The sequence below is a fragment of the Salmo salar genome, chromosome 05 (genome assembly GCF_965601325.2).
Source record: "Salmo salar chromosome 05, fSalSal1, whole genome shotgun sequence".
NCBI classification, from domain to species: Eukaryota; Metazoa; Chordata; class Actinopteri; order Salmoniformes; family Salmonidae; genus Salmo; species Salmo salar.
The window spans coordinates 1,597,501-1,610,419 of NC_138295.1; the positions used below are offsets into that span (position 1 = coordinate 1,597,501).

General features: G+C 43.7%; 1 protein-coding gene across 2 annotated transcripts in view; it reads right to left on the reverse strand.

Annotated features, from left to right (window-relative positions):
* Window positions 1–12,879, reverse strand: part of abcb7 (ATP binding cassette subfamily B member 7) — a 41,538-nt gene extending 28,659 nt beyond the window's left edge. The window contains exons 1-5 of one of the 2 annotated variants that reach the window (XM_082974994.1): window positions 12,694–12,879; window positions 12,435–12,473; window positions 6,924–7,001; window positions 6,725–6,799; window positions 2,283–2,402 (exon numbers count right to left, since the gene is read on the reverse strand). In XM_082974994.1, coding sequence (XP_082831120.1) covers window positions 2,283–2,402; window positions 6,725–6,799; window positions 6,924–7,001; window positions 12,435–12,473; window positions 12,694–12,843 — 462 coding nt within the window. In that variant the 5' untranslated portion in view covers window positions 12,844–12,879. The remainder of the gene's footprint in view (window positions 1–2,282; window positions 2,403–6,724; window positions 6,800–6,923; window positions 7,002–12,434; window positions 12,474–12,693) is intronic. The other variant, XM_082974995.1, reaches the window with a different exon arrangement.
* Between the last annotated feature and the right edge of the window lie 40 nt (window positions 12,880–12,919).

A 12,919-nucleotide genomic window follows, 5' to 3' on the forward strand; every position in this document is an offset into this window, starting at 1 on the left:
TGTGGTCAGGGGAATACATTTCAATGTCCGTACTGTGAGACGCCAAAGACAGCGCTACAGGGAGACGGGATGACCAGCTGATCGTCCTCGCAGTGGCAGACCATGTGTAACACCTGCACAGGATCGGTACATCCGAACATCACACCTGCGGGACAGGTACAGGATGGCAACAACAACTGCCTGAGTTACACCAGGAACGCACAATCCCTCCATCAGTGCTCAGACTGTCCGCAATAGTCTGAGAGAGGCTGGACTGAGGGCCTGTAGGCCTGTTGTAAGGCAGGTAGGTCCTCACCAGACATCACCGGCAACAACGTCGCCTATGGGCACAAACCCACTGTCGCTGGACCAGACAGGACTGGCAAAAAGTGCTCTTCTCTGACGAGTTGCAGTTCTCTAACCAGGGATGATGGTCGGATTCGCGTTTATCATCGAAGGAATGAGCATTACACCGAGGCCTGTACTCTGGAGCGGGATCGATTTGGAGGTGGAGGGTCCATCATGGTCTGGGGCGGAGTGTCACAGCATCATCGGACTGAGCTTGTTGTCATTGCAGGCAATCTCAACGCTGTGCGTTACAGGGAAGACATCCTCCTCCCTCATGTGGTACCCCTCCTGCAAGCTCATCCTGACATGACCCTCCAGCATGACAATGCCACCAGCCATACTGCTCATTCTGTGCGTGATTTCCTACAAGACAGGAATGTCAGTGTTCTGCCTTGGCCAGCGAAGAGCCCAGATCTCAACCCCATTGAGCACGTCTGGGACCTGTTTGATCTGAGGGTGAGGGCTAGGACCATTCCTCCCAGAAATGTCCGGGAACTTGCAGGTGCCTTGGTGGAAGAGTGGGGTAACATCTCACAGCAAGAACTGGCAAATCTGGCGCAGTCCATGAGGAGGAGATGCACTGCAATACTTAATGCAGCTGGTGGCCACACCAGATACTGACTGTTACTTTTGATTTTGAAGAAGCAACAAAATCCCCAAGAACCACTGTGAAAGAATTGCAGGGTGGAGTCTTGGGGTCACCAGGTTTAAAAAAAATCCACCTCCACAGGAAGGGTTTCCAGAAGAAAGCCCTTTCTGACCCCAAGACAGACGGAAGCGCTTGGAGTTTGCCAAACATAATTTAAATGATGACTGGAAGAAGGTGCTCTGGTCAGATGAGACCAAAATTGAACGTTTCGGTCAGATACAGCATCGGCATGTTTGACGTCGAAACAGAGACGCATACAAGGAGAGGCACCTCATACCCACGGTGAAATATGGTGGTGGGTCAGTGATGTTTTAATTCCAGAGGTCCAGGGACACTGGTTAAGATTGAAGGCATGATGAATTCGACCAAGTATCAGGCAATTTTGGCTGACAATCTGGTTTCCTCTGCCAGAAGGCTGGGACTTGGCCGTAGGTAGACTTTCCAACAAGACAATGACCCAAAACATACCTCAAGATCCACACAGAAATTGTTGTGTGACAACAAAATCAATGTATCTGCCCTTGCCATCTCAGTCGCCGGACCTCAATCCAATCAAAAGGCTGTGGGCTGAGTTGAAGAGGGCAGTTGATAAGCGCAAACCCAAGATTGTGAATGATCTTCAAAGGATCTGCATAGAGGAATGGTCCAAATGTGTTCCTTAACCTTGTCAAACATTACAGGAAAAGACACCATGCTGGTATCCCTGCCAGAGGAGCACTAAGTACTAAATGAGGAGTGACAATAATAATGAAACCTTGATTTTGGTGAAATATATTTTGTATTATTAAACAATTGTATGATTTTGGTTGGTTTCATTGAAACATTAATAAAGTACATTTTTTCACTTTGACATTATGGAGTATTATGTAAATCATACACACAAAAAATGTCAATCCCACATTGTAACAAAATGTGGAAAAGTTTGAAATGTATACTTTCTATAAGCACTGTACCACCAGCCAGCAGACGTGTCTTATCAGACTACCTCACCAGACTCCTCCCTCACCAGACTCCTCCCTCACCAGACTCCTCCCTCACCAGACTCCTCCCTCACCAGACTCCTCCCTCACCAGACTCCTCCCTCACCAGACTCCTCCCTCACCAGACTCCTCCCTCACCAGACTCCTCCCTCACCAGACTCCTCCCTCACCAGACTACCTTAGCTCCAGCCAGCAGACGTGTGTGTGTGTGTGTGTGTGTGTGTGTGTGTGTGTGTGTGTCATCAGACTACCTTAGCTCCAGCCAGCAGACGTGTGTGTGTGTGTGTGTGTGTGTGTGTGTGTGTGTGTGTGTGTCATCAGACTACCTTAGCTCCAGCCAGCAGCCCCAGGGCGATGGCTACTCTAGCCCGTAGATCAGGTCGGTCCTTGGGCCACACGTAGGACAACATGTTAGACATGATGGTCCTGGAATTCACCTCCTTCAACTGCCACCAGGACACAAGAAAAACACAACAAGAAAAACACTTAGATGACATAACACTGCTTATTCACATGGCTCAGTTGGTAGAGCACGGAGGTTGCAAAGACAAGGACTGCGGGTTCGATTCCCGCTGGGGTCTCCCATACACATGACCAAGTCCCTTGGGATGAAAGCGTCTGCAAAATGTAATCCGTTATAATTTATGTGTGTTCCTCCGCACTGTGATCACAGAACAGGAAGGAAACGCATATAACGTCACAAGACTTAGGCAAAAAAGCTTCACTTGTCCAAAACATTGACTAATAATAATAATACTCAAAGGGAAAATGTAGATCGTTAATGACTAAGGTTGTTTTTATAACAATATGGCAAGACATTGTGTACTGGTTGTCCAATAGGATCCTGTAGTTCTCTGACAGACGGGGAAGGGAAAACTCCAGGCCCCAGGCAACCCACTGACACCTGATGCTTGGTGTGGGGGGGGGGGGGGGGGGGGGGTGTATACGCCCAGGGAAACGGTGAGTAGACTGGCCATCTGTCTCCAGGTGGACAAGGAGAGCCTGCCTGACACTACATCTCCCAGAGGGCCGTAGGGCTGGGCAGCAGCTCAGCGACAGGAAGAGGACACTACATCTCCCAGAGTGCCGTAGCGCTGGGCAGCAGCTCAGCGACAGGAAGAAGTCTCTAGATGGACATCATCATCATCATCAAGGGCTTCCACCATTTTAAAGTAGTCATCTGAGTGGCGATTCGAATGGGTTGGGAGCGATCAGCCAATGATCACAGCATCATCTTCATGTTGTGTTGCCTATGATTTGTAAATAGCTTTAAGCCTCATCTCTGCCATCTAGTGGCCACAATAAATTAATGCCAACATTCGGTTCAGGACTCCAGCTCTGCAGGTGCCGGTAAATAACCAATATTACCATTGCACGTTTTTCCCCCCAAATACAAATAGAGATAGACTCGATGGTGCTGCCCATGTTGTCGCAGACGCCATAACGGCACAGATACAAAGATGAGTCCTCTATCTATCTCTATGCTACAGACCTGTCTCCAGGAAGACCCAGAGAGCGTGTCTGATATATCCACCAGGGGGCGCCAGCCAAGCTGAGGGGGCAGCACAACATGGCTGGCATCCCATCTGAGAGCCAAGATGGGCGTTTACCTGCTTTGTCAGCCAGCTGCCACAGGGGCCTGGCTAAAGCAACAGAGCTGCTGATGAGCAGCAACACCAAGCTGATTTTAGTAATGTGTGTGTTGTACGGTATACTGAAACTTTTACCTTTTTTTTTGTCTCCAAAAAAATAAATAATGGTTTGATACTAGAATTTTGGTTACGTTCAGTACTTCTGTCAAATGCATCTTACGTGATTGAGAGGGTCAAGTAGGTCTATCAGAACAGCCACTTTATAGCACGAAGAGCAGTCCCTGCTCCACTTCCTCATTCATTACTAGCGTTCCCCACTCATGCTGCACACAAGTATAATGTGACACGGCATGTAGAAATGTTGACACTGTTCACTACTATTCGCAAAACAATGTCCTACTGGCTAGAACCCTTTACAATGCAATAAGATACCGGTATCTTCCATCTTTGTAGGATAACTTTCCTAGCTAGCTGACAGCTGAAGCTAACATTCATTCACTACCCTGGTACTTTGGTTATGATAATATGCAAACTAGAGGTATCATTATTCATTTGAGACTAAAGAGATTTTATTTATGTATTATATTAAGTCAAAATAAAAATAAAATGTGTTCATTGTTCATTCAGTATTGTTGTAATTGTCATTATTACCAGTCTATATAAAAATCGGCCGATTAATCGGTATCGGCTTTTTTTTGGTCCTCCAATAAATCGGTATTGGCGTTGAAAAAAAAAACCCATAATCGGTCGACCTCTAATGCAAACCATGAAGCAAAATATGCAGATTTTCAAAGCTGATTGCCACCATAACTTAACCAATTCACTTAATCTCCCTTGCCACCATAATTTAACCAATTCACTTAATCTCCCTTGCCACCATAACTTAACCAATTCACTTAATCTCCCTTGCCACCATAACTTAATTGACCTGGGTTTCCACTAGATTGCATAGCAACAAAGTAAGATTCCACAGCCACATTCTACCTCCAAATGACATCGTTATTTCCTTAAAGAGACAGCGCAGACTTTTATAAAAAGGGATCGCTTCTTCCATGCAAATGTTGTTGATCAGTACAATAAAAATAATATGATCTCCTAGCAAGTTGCCAATAAAATACGTCCTAAATGGAAGGGAAATAGACTCCTCCGTAGCCCCAATGAAATCAGACTCAATGCATGACAGTCCTATTGAATATTATACTTTATAATTATTTATATTGTACTTTTTCCACCGCTGCTTTAAATCACAGGAGATATAACAAGACAAGACAATATAACAATCCGTTGTTGCTGGTCTAGTAGTGGAATTAAAGCTGCAATATATGTCACTTTCTGGGCGAAACAAATTCACATAGAAATGCGAGTTATAGATCTGTCATTCTAATTGAAAGCCAGTCTAAGAAGCAGTAGATCTGTTCTGTGTGCGCTTTTTCTATGCTTCCCGTTCTTAAATTTCGTTTTTGCATCTTACTTTTGTACACCAGATTCAAACAGCTGAAAATAAAATGATTCTCAGTGGTTTAGATGGTACAGTGATTCTCAGTGGTTTAGATGGTACAGTGATTCTCAGTGGTTTAGATGGTACAATGATTCTCAGTGGTTTAGATGGTATAATGATTCTCAGTGGTTTAGATGGTACAGTGATTCTCAGTGGTTTAGATGGTACAATGATTCTCAGTGGTTTAGACGGTATAATGATTCTCAGTGGTTTAGACGGTATAATGATTCTCAGTGGTTAAGACGGTACAATGATTCTCAGTGGTTTAGACGGTATAATGATTCTCAGTGGTTTAGACGGTATAATGATTCTCAGTGGTTTAGACGGTATAATGATTCTCAGTGGTTAAGACGGTATAATGATTCTCAGTGGTTTAGACGGTACAATGATTCTCAGTGGTTTAGACGGTACAATGATTCTCAGTGGTGTAGATGGTTCAGTGATTCTCAGTGGTTTAGACGGTACAATGATTCTCAGTGGTTTAGACGGTACAATGATTCTCAGTGGTGTAGATGGTACAGTGATTCTCAGTGGTTTAGATGGTACAATGATTCTCAGTGGTTTAGACGGTACAATGATTCTCAGTGGTGTAGACGGTACAATGATTCTCAGTGGTGTAGACGGTACAATGATTCTCAGTGGTGTAGATGGTTCAGTGATTCTCAGTGGTTTAGACGGTACAATGATTCTCAGTGGTTTAGACGGTATAATGATTCTCAGTGGTTTAGATGGTACAGTGATTCTCAGTGGTTTAGATGGTAGTGATTCTCAGTGGTTTAGATGTTATAATTATTCTCAGTGGTTTAGACGGTAGTGATTCTCAGTGGTGTAGATGGTACAGTGATTCTCAGTGGTTTAGACGGTAGTGATTCTCAGTGGTTTAGATGGTACAATGATTCTCAGTGGTTTAGATGGTATAATGATTCTCAGTGGTTTAGATGGTATAATGATTCTCAGTGGTTTAGACGGTATAATGATTCTCAGTGGTTTAGACGGTATAATGATTCTCAGTGGTTTAGATGGTACAATGATTCTCAGTGGTTTAGACGGTATAATGATTCTCAGTGGTTAAGACGGTACAATGATTCTCAGTGGTTTAGACGGTATAATGTTTCTCAGTGGTTTAGACGGTACAATGATTCTCAGTGGTGTAGATGGTTCAGTGATTCTCAGTGGTGTAGATGGTAGTGATTCTCAGTGGTTTAGACGGTATAATGATTCTCAGTGGTTTAGACGGTACAATGATTCTCAGTGGTTTAGACGGTATAATGATTCTCAGTGGTTTAGATGGTAGTGATTCTCAGTGGTGTAGATGGTACAGTGATTCTCAGTGGTTTAGACGGTAGTGATTCTCAGTGGTTTAGATGGTACAATGATTCTCTACACAACAACTGCTTGTTTTGTCACAAACTATAAATTAGACGAACTCTTCGAATTTTAGCAGCCAGGAAATGGTGGAGCAATTGCAATAGGTCTTTTAACAGTTTTTGCTGGTCTACTGGTGGAATTCATTAACACAAACAGTTGGCTATGAAAGTAAAGGTGACACTTTCCCTGCAGAATTGAGTTAGGAACAAATGAATGATCACCTATTTTCTCTGTTTACATGCTGATCATGGAGCTAATAAAACACAACATGCTTCTGTTATAGAACATTTGGAAGTACTATTTTTCTTACCACATTTTTGGGGTCTGCGTTTAATCTTCCACCCGCACTTCCGTGCCAACATGTCCGTTCTGTCACCTGCAAATGCTGTGAACAAGCACACACACACACACACACACACTATTAGAACTAGATTCTTCGGAGTTCATATTAAAACGTAATTGTTTCTGATTCCGTAAATGGCATAGGCTCCAATAACAATCTAACGTACCTTTGCAGCTTCCAGTAAACGTCTGCTGTTGTCATTCCTGTTGACTGTCCATGTGGCTGTCCTCAGGTTGGGGCTCAGCTACAGGAGAGAGAGGAGGAGAGGAGACCAGAGGAAAGGAGAGACCAGAGGGGAGGAGAGGAGAGACCAGAGGGGAGGGGAGGAGAGACCAGAGGGGAGGAGAGGAGAGACCAGAGGGGAGGAGAGGAGAGACCAGAGGGGAGGAGAGGAGAGACCAGAGGGGAGGAGAGGAGAGACCAGAGGGGAGGAGAGGAGAGACCAGAGGGGAGGAGAGGAGAGACCAGAGGGGAGGAGAGGAGAGACCAGAGGGGAGGAGAGGAGAGACCAGAGGGGAGGAGAGGAGAGACCAGAGGGGAGGAGAGGAGAGACCAGAGGGGAGGAGAGGAGAGACCAGAGGGGAGGGGAGGAGAGACCAGAGGGGAGGGGAGGAGAGACCAGAGGGGAGGAGAGGAGAGACCAGAGGGGAGGAGAGGAGAGACCAGAGGGGAGGAGAGGAGAGACCAGAGGGGAGGAGAGGAGAGACCAGGAGAGGAGAGGAGAGACCAGGAGAGGAGAGGAGAGACCAGGAGAGGAGAGGAGAGACCAGAGGGGAGGAGAGGAGAGACCAGAGGGGAGGAGAGGAGAGACCAGAGGGGAGGGGAGGAGAGACCAGAGGGGAGGAGAGACCAGAGGGGAGGAGCCCGTTTCAGTAAAAATGTACAGATCCAGACAGAAACATTCCTTCTTGTTGAACGATACCCCTGAGGGCTATGGGATAAAACAGCGGCCAAAAAGCATGCAAGTTCAAACACAGCCGGTGTCAGCTGAGGTCACACTGTACAGATAATATTTACCAGATTGTATTTAGGAGACAGAGGTTGTGAACATAACTAAGACTACAGAGTGGCGGTGGTAACCCTTACTGATGACCTGTGGGTCAAATCATTTCGTTTCAGCCATGACACCCACCATTTCAGAGAGTTCTGAAATATCTTCTGTAGTTAGGAATAGATCAGCATTCCTACAACATTATTTTCTTGAGATATAATTAGATTTCTGAGAAATTATACTAATTGACTGCACCCATATTGGCCATTTTAAATTTATAGGATCCAAATAATATTCAATTAATATGGTACCCGACATCCGATTTGGACCGAATGTTTTTCCAAACAATGAGGAAGACATGAGGAAACCAAAGACATGGTCAACAGCCCCTCACGGACCCCCCCATCCCCCCCGACCAGTACACAGTATCAGTTCAATGTTAACTGTAGACTAGAACACTGGTCTGTATATCTTGGGTTTAACAGTACCTTGTGAAGGCTCTTCTATCATAACTGACCTCCAGACCTGAGTGCTTGACCCCGACCACCTTACTAGCAGAGCTAATCATTTGTATTAACATATTTCATGGCTGGGCCACTCAAGGACATTCAGACTTGTCATGAAGCCCCTCATGCGTTGTCTTGGCTGTGTGCTTAGGGTTGTTGTCCTATTGGAAGGTGAACCTTCACCCCAGTCTGGAGCAGGTTTTCATCAAAGATCTCTCTGTACTTTGCTCCATTCATCTATGCCTCGATCCTGACTAGTTTCACGGTTCCTGCCGCTGAAAAACATCCCCACATCATGATGCTGCCACCACCATGCTTCACTGTAGGGATGCTGCCACCACCATGCTTCACCGTAGGGATGCTGCCACCACCATGCTTCACCGTAGGGATGCTGCCACCACCATGCTTCAACGTAGGGATGCTGCCACCACCATGCTTCACCGTAGGGATGCTGCCACCACCATGCTTCACCGTAGGGATGCTGCCACCACCATGCTTCACCGTAGGGATGCTGCCAGGTTTCCTCCAGACTTGACGCGTGGCATTCAGGCCAAAGAGTTCAATCTTGGTTTCATCAGACCAAACAGGATGCACCTGAGCTCAATTTCAAGTCTCATAGCAAAGGGTCTGAACACTTACGTAAATAAAGTATCTATTTTTTACTTCAAAAATTTGCAAACATTTCTAAACACCTGTTTACACTGTCATTATGGGGTATTGTGTGTAGTGTGTAGAATAAGGCTGTGTAGTGTGCAGAATAAGGCTGTGTAGCGTGCAGAATAAGGCTGTGTAGTGTGCAGAATAAGGCTGTGTAGCGTGCAGAATAAGGCTGTGTAGCGTGCAGAATAAGGCTGTGTAGCGTGCAGAATAAGGCTGTGTAGTGTGCAGAATAAGGCTGTGTAGCGTGCAGAATAAGGCTGTGTAGCGTGCAGAATAAGGCTGTGTAGTGTGCAGAATAAGGCTGTGTAGAATAAGGCTGTGTAGCGTGCAGAATAAGGCTGTGTAGCGTGCAGAATAAGGCTGTGTAGCGTGCAGAATAAGGCTGTGTAGTGTGCAGAATAAGGCTGTGTAGAATAAGGCTGTGTAGTGTGCAGAATAAGGCTGTGTAGCGTGCAGAATAAGGCTGTGTAGCGTGCAGAATAAGGCTGTGTAGCGTGCAGAATAAGGCTGTGTAGAATAAGGCTGTGTAGAATAAGGCTGTGTAGTGTGTAGAATAAGGCTGTGTAGAATAAGGCTGTGTAGCGTGCAGAATAAGGCTGTGTAGTGTGTAGAATAAGGCTGTGTAGCGTGCAGAATAAGGCTGTGTAGTGTGCAGAATAAGGCTGTGTAGAATAAGGCTGTGTAGTGTGCAGAATAAGGCTGTGTAGTGTGCAGAATAAGGCTGTGTAGCGTGCAGAATAAGGCTGTGTAGTGTGTAGAATAAGGCTGTGTAGTGTGCAGAATAAGGCTGTGTAGCGTGCAGAATAAGGCTGTGTAGCGTGCAGAATAAGGCTGTGTAGTGTGTAGAATAAGGCTGTGTAGTGTGTAGAATAAGGCTGTGTAGTGTGTAGAATAAGGCTGTGTAGCGTGCAGAATAAGGCTGTGTAGTGTGCAGAATAAGGCTGTGTAGTGTGCAGAATAAGGAACACGTTCCACACTCGGGCGTCACGGCCACCTTCCACATTAAGCAGTAGGCAGAACTTCACTGCAATCAAGACGAGGTCGCTTGGCGGAAATAAAATTAGAGGCTTTGTCGTCAGCAATACCTTCCATATATACATATAAAGAAAAGTATGCAAAAAGTAGGCAGAAAAACATGTTTGAAAGGTGTACAAATAACATTTGAGTTACACAATGAAATTGTTGATACTTGAGGATGATTTAAACATGAAGCATGAAAATGCTAATATAGGTCCCTTGTCCATAGACTGCGAACACAGTGAGGAAACCAATGTAATTGTGTAATTTGGGTGAACTATCCCTGTAGTATTGAGGGAGGAAGGGTCTTCCAACTTCAGCTAATAGCAGGAAGTGCACTATCTAGAGGTCAGAACCTGGTAATAAGAGGTGGTAACTTCAATTAGTAATGGTCTCTGAACAGGGGAAACAAACATCCAATTCACCGACTACATTACAGCTCTATACTACTTACCAGACAGAACTGATAATGTATACTGGTGAACAGTTCTCAAATTACAGCACTTTCTGTACATAGTACATGTAAATAGTCCCCCTCCCCATTTTAGAGGTCCAAAAGCATTGGGACCTTCACTTGTGTATTAAAGTAGTGAAAAGTATTCCCATATTCATAGCAACGACTATACATTTGTTGATGCTTTTTTAAAGTTCCATTTGATTGTGTTTCAGATTATTTTTGTGCCCAATTGAACTGAATGGTAAATAATGTATTGTGTCATTTTGGAGTCACTTTTTGATTGTAAATAAGAACAGAATGTTTCTAAACACTTCTACATTAATGTGGATGCTGCCATGATTATAGATAGTCCCTGAAGGAATTGTGAATAATGATGAGTGAGAAAGTTAAAACGCACAAATATCTTACTGTAGGAGTTTAGCACAGATACATACAGTCATCTGACATGTTCACGTTCTGTTTTCCCTAAACAAGCGTTGTAACATGGACACAGTCGTCTGGGAACAATAACCCTACCAAGGTCATTTAATCTTTAGTTTTTTTGACAATTATTTTCTCGCTAATATGAGAGATAAGGTCCTTATGCTTCCAAAACCGTACAGCAAGCGATTATATTTTCATTTAACAAGCAACGCATGTTAACATTCAGACCGAGCGTCAGGGATCTTAATTAAAAATGCCCCTTACAGAAGGCACCTTCGTCCAATCACTGATGGAACGGAGTCATGATGAAGGGCTAGAACGAGCCGTGTGTCAGGAACAAAATGGAGACAATGCTCCTGGTGGGAAACTATTTCACAACCTAGAGAGAAGATTTTAGGCATCAAGAGCTAGCTATGTGCCAGAACACACAGGATCATAGCATCTTTTATATGCGTTTTGTAAAAAACCACAGTGACAGTGTTGTCTAACAACTATGAGTAAAGTCTGTCCTCATACCAGTAGTACTAGCTGGCTTACAACCTGGGGTGTAATCATTAGTCCAAACAGTTGCAAAACAGAACATTTCTAGAGTTTCTATTGGACAAATTCAGGTAGGTCCCTCCCAGTTTCGTTCGCTTCCGTTTTAAGAAACGTTTTGCAACACAATTGGCCTAATGAATACGCCAATAGTGGTCTGCCAAGTTCATCCAATATCAGTCGGTTCAAGGTTGAGATGGGGTCTTATCTCACGGGAAATACTGTCCACTGACACTCTTTACTCTGTCAGTGCCAAAGTAGGCAGACAGCCTAGCGGTTAAGAGTGTTGGGTCGAATCCCTGAACCGACGAGGTGAAAGATCTGTCGATGTGTCCTTCAGCAAGACACTTAACCGTAATAACCCCAATTACTCCTGTAAGTCGTAAAAAGACAAGAGTTTCTACTAAATGACAACTGTAAATGCTCAACACGTGACCGACTCACTGGGGCCCACAAACTGTATACCTCGGTGACTAAAATTAACCCAGCAAGCTACGTATGAGGTGTAACTTTAGTTAGTTACCAAAGTATATTTAGCTAGTTAGTTACCATAGTATATTTAGCTAGTTAGTCATCATAGTATATTTAGCTACTAGTTAGTTATCAAAGTATATTTAGCTACTAGTTAGTTATCAAAGTATATTTAGCTACTAGTTAGATATCAAAGTATATTTAGCTAGTTAGTTACCAAAGTATATTTAGCTACTAGTTAGTTACCAAAGTATATTTAGCTAGTTAGTTATCAAAGTATATTTAGCTACTAGTTAGTTACCATAGTATATTTAGCTAGTTAGTTATCAAAGTAGATTTAGCTAGTTAGTTATCAAAGTATATTTAGCTAGTTAGTTATCAAAGTATATTTAGCTAGTTAGTTATCAAAGTATATTTAGCTACTAGTTAGTTACCAAAGTATATTTAGCTACTAGTTAGTTACCAAAGTATATTTAGCTAGTTAGTTATCAAAGTATATTTAGCTACTAGTTAGTTACCATAGTATATTTAGCTAGTTAGTTATCAAAGTAGATTTAGCTAGTTAGTAATCAAAGTAGATTTAGCTAGTTAGTAATGTGTCGAAATCACTTTCACCTCAACTTGCCGGTTACGTCGAGTAGCAGACATCGCTACCTACCGAGAAAAAACATGGACAACATGTTGTGAAAACATGCTGACCACAACCTTGGTTAACTTAACTTTCTGGTAACTGACACATATTACTATAACATAACTTATCAACACACGGGTCATCCCAGAACTGGAAAACGTTTTAACATGTTGACATGCCCTTGTCAGTTTGTGTGGAAAGTGTGACTGTCAGAACAGCGTCCTTCTCTCTCCTCCTCCTCACCAAATAAGTAGTCTGTTGTTTCTGTTGTTTCCCATTCGGTTTGTTCCCTCCTCTCCAAACATGATAAAAACTTGTCTTTTGCAGTAAAATAGCTAATTTTCTTCTCTGCAGGTGTAAAAGGCTTTCCAGCGGGACCAACAGAGGAGCCATCTTGTCAAAGGAAAGCGGCTTCCGGAAACGAACAAACTTACGTCATTTCTTATTAGGATGAACTTTGACCCCCTGT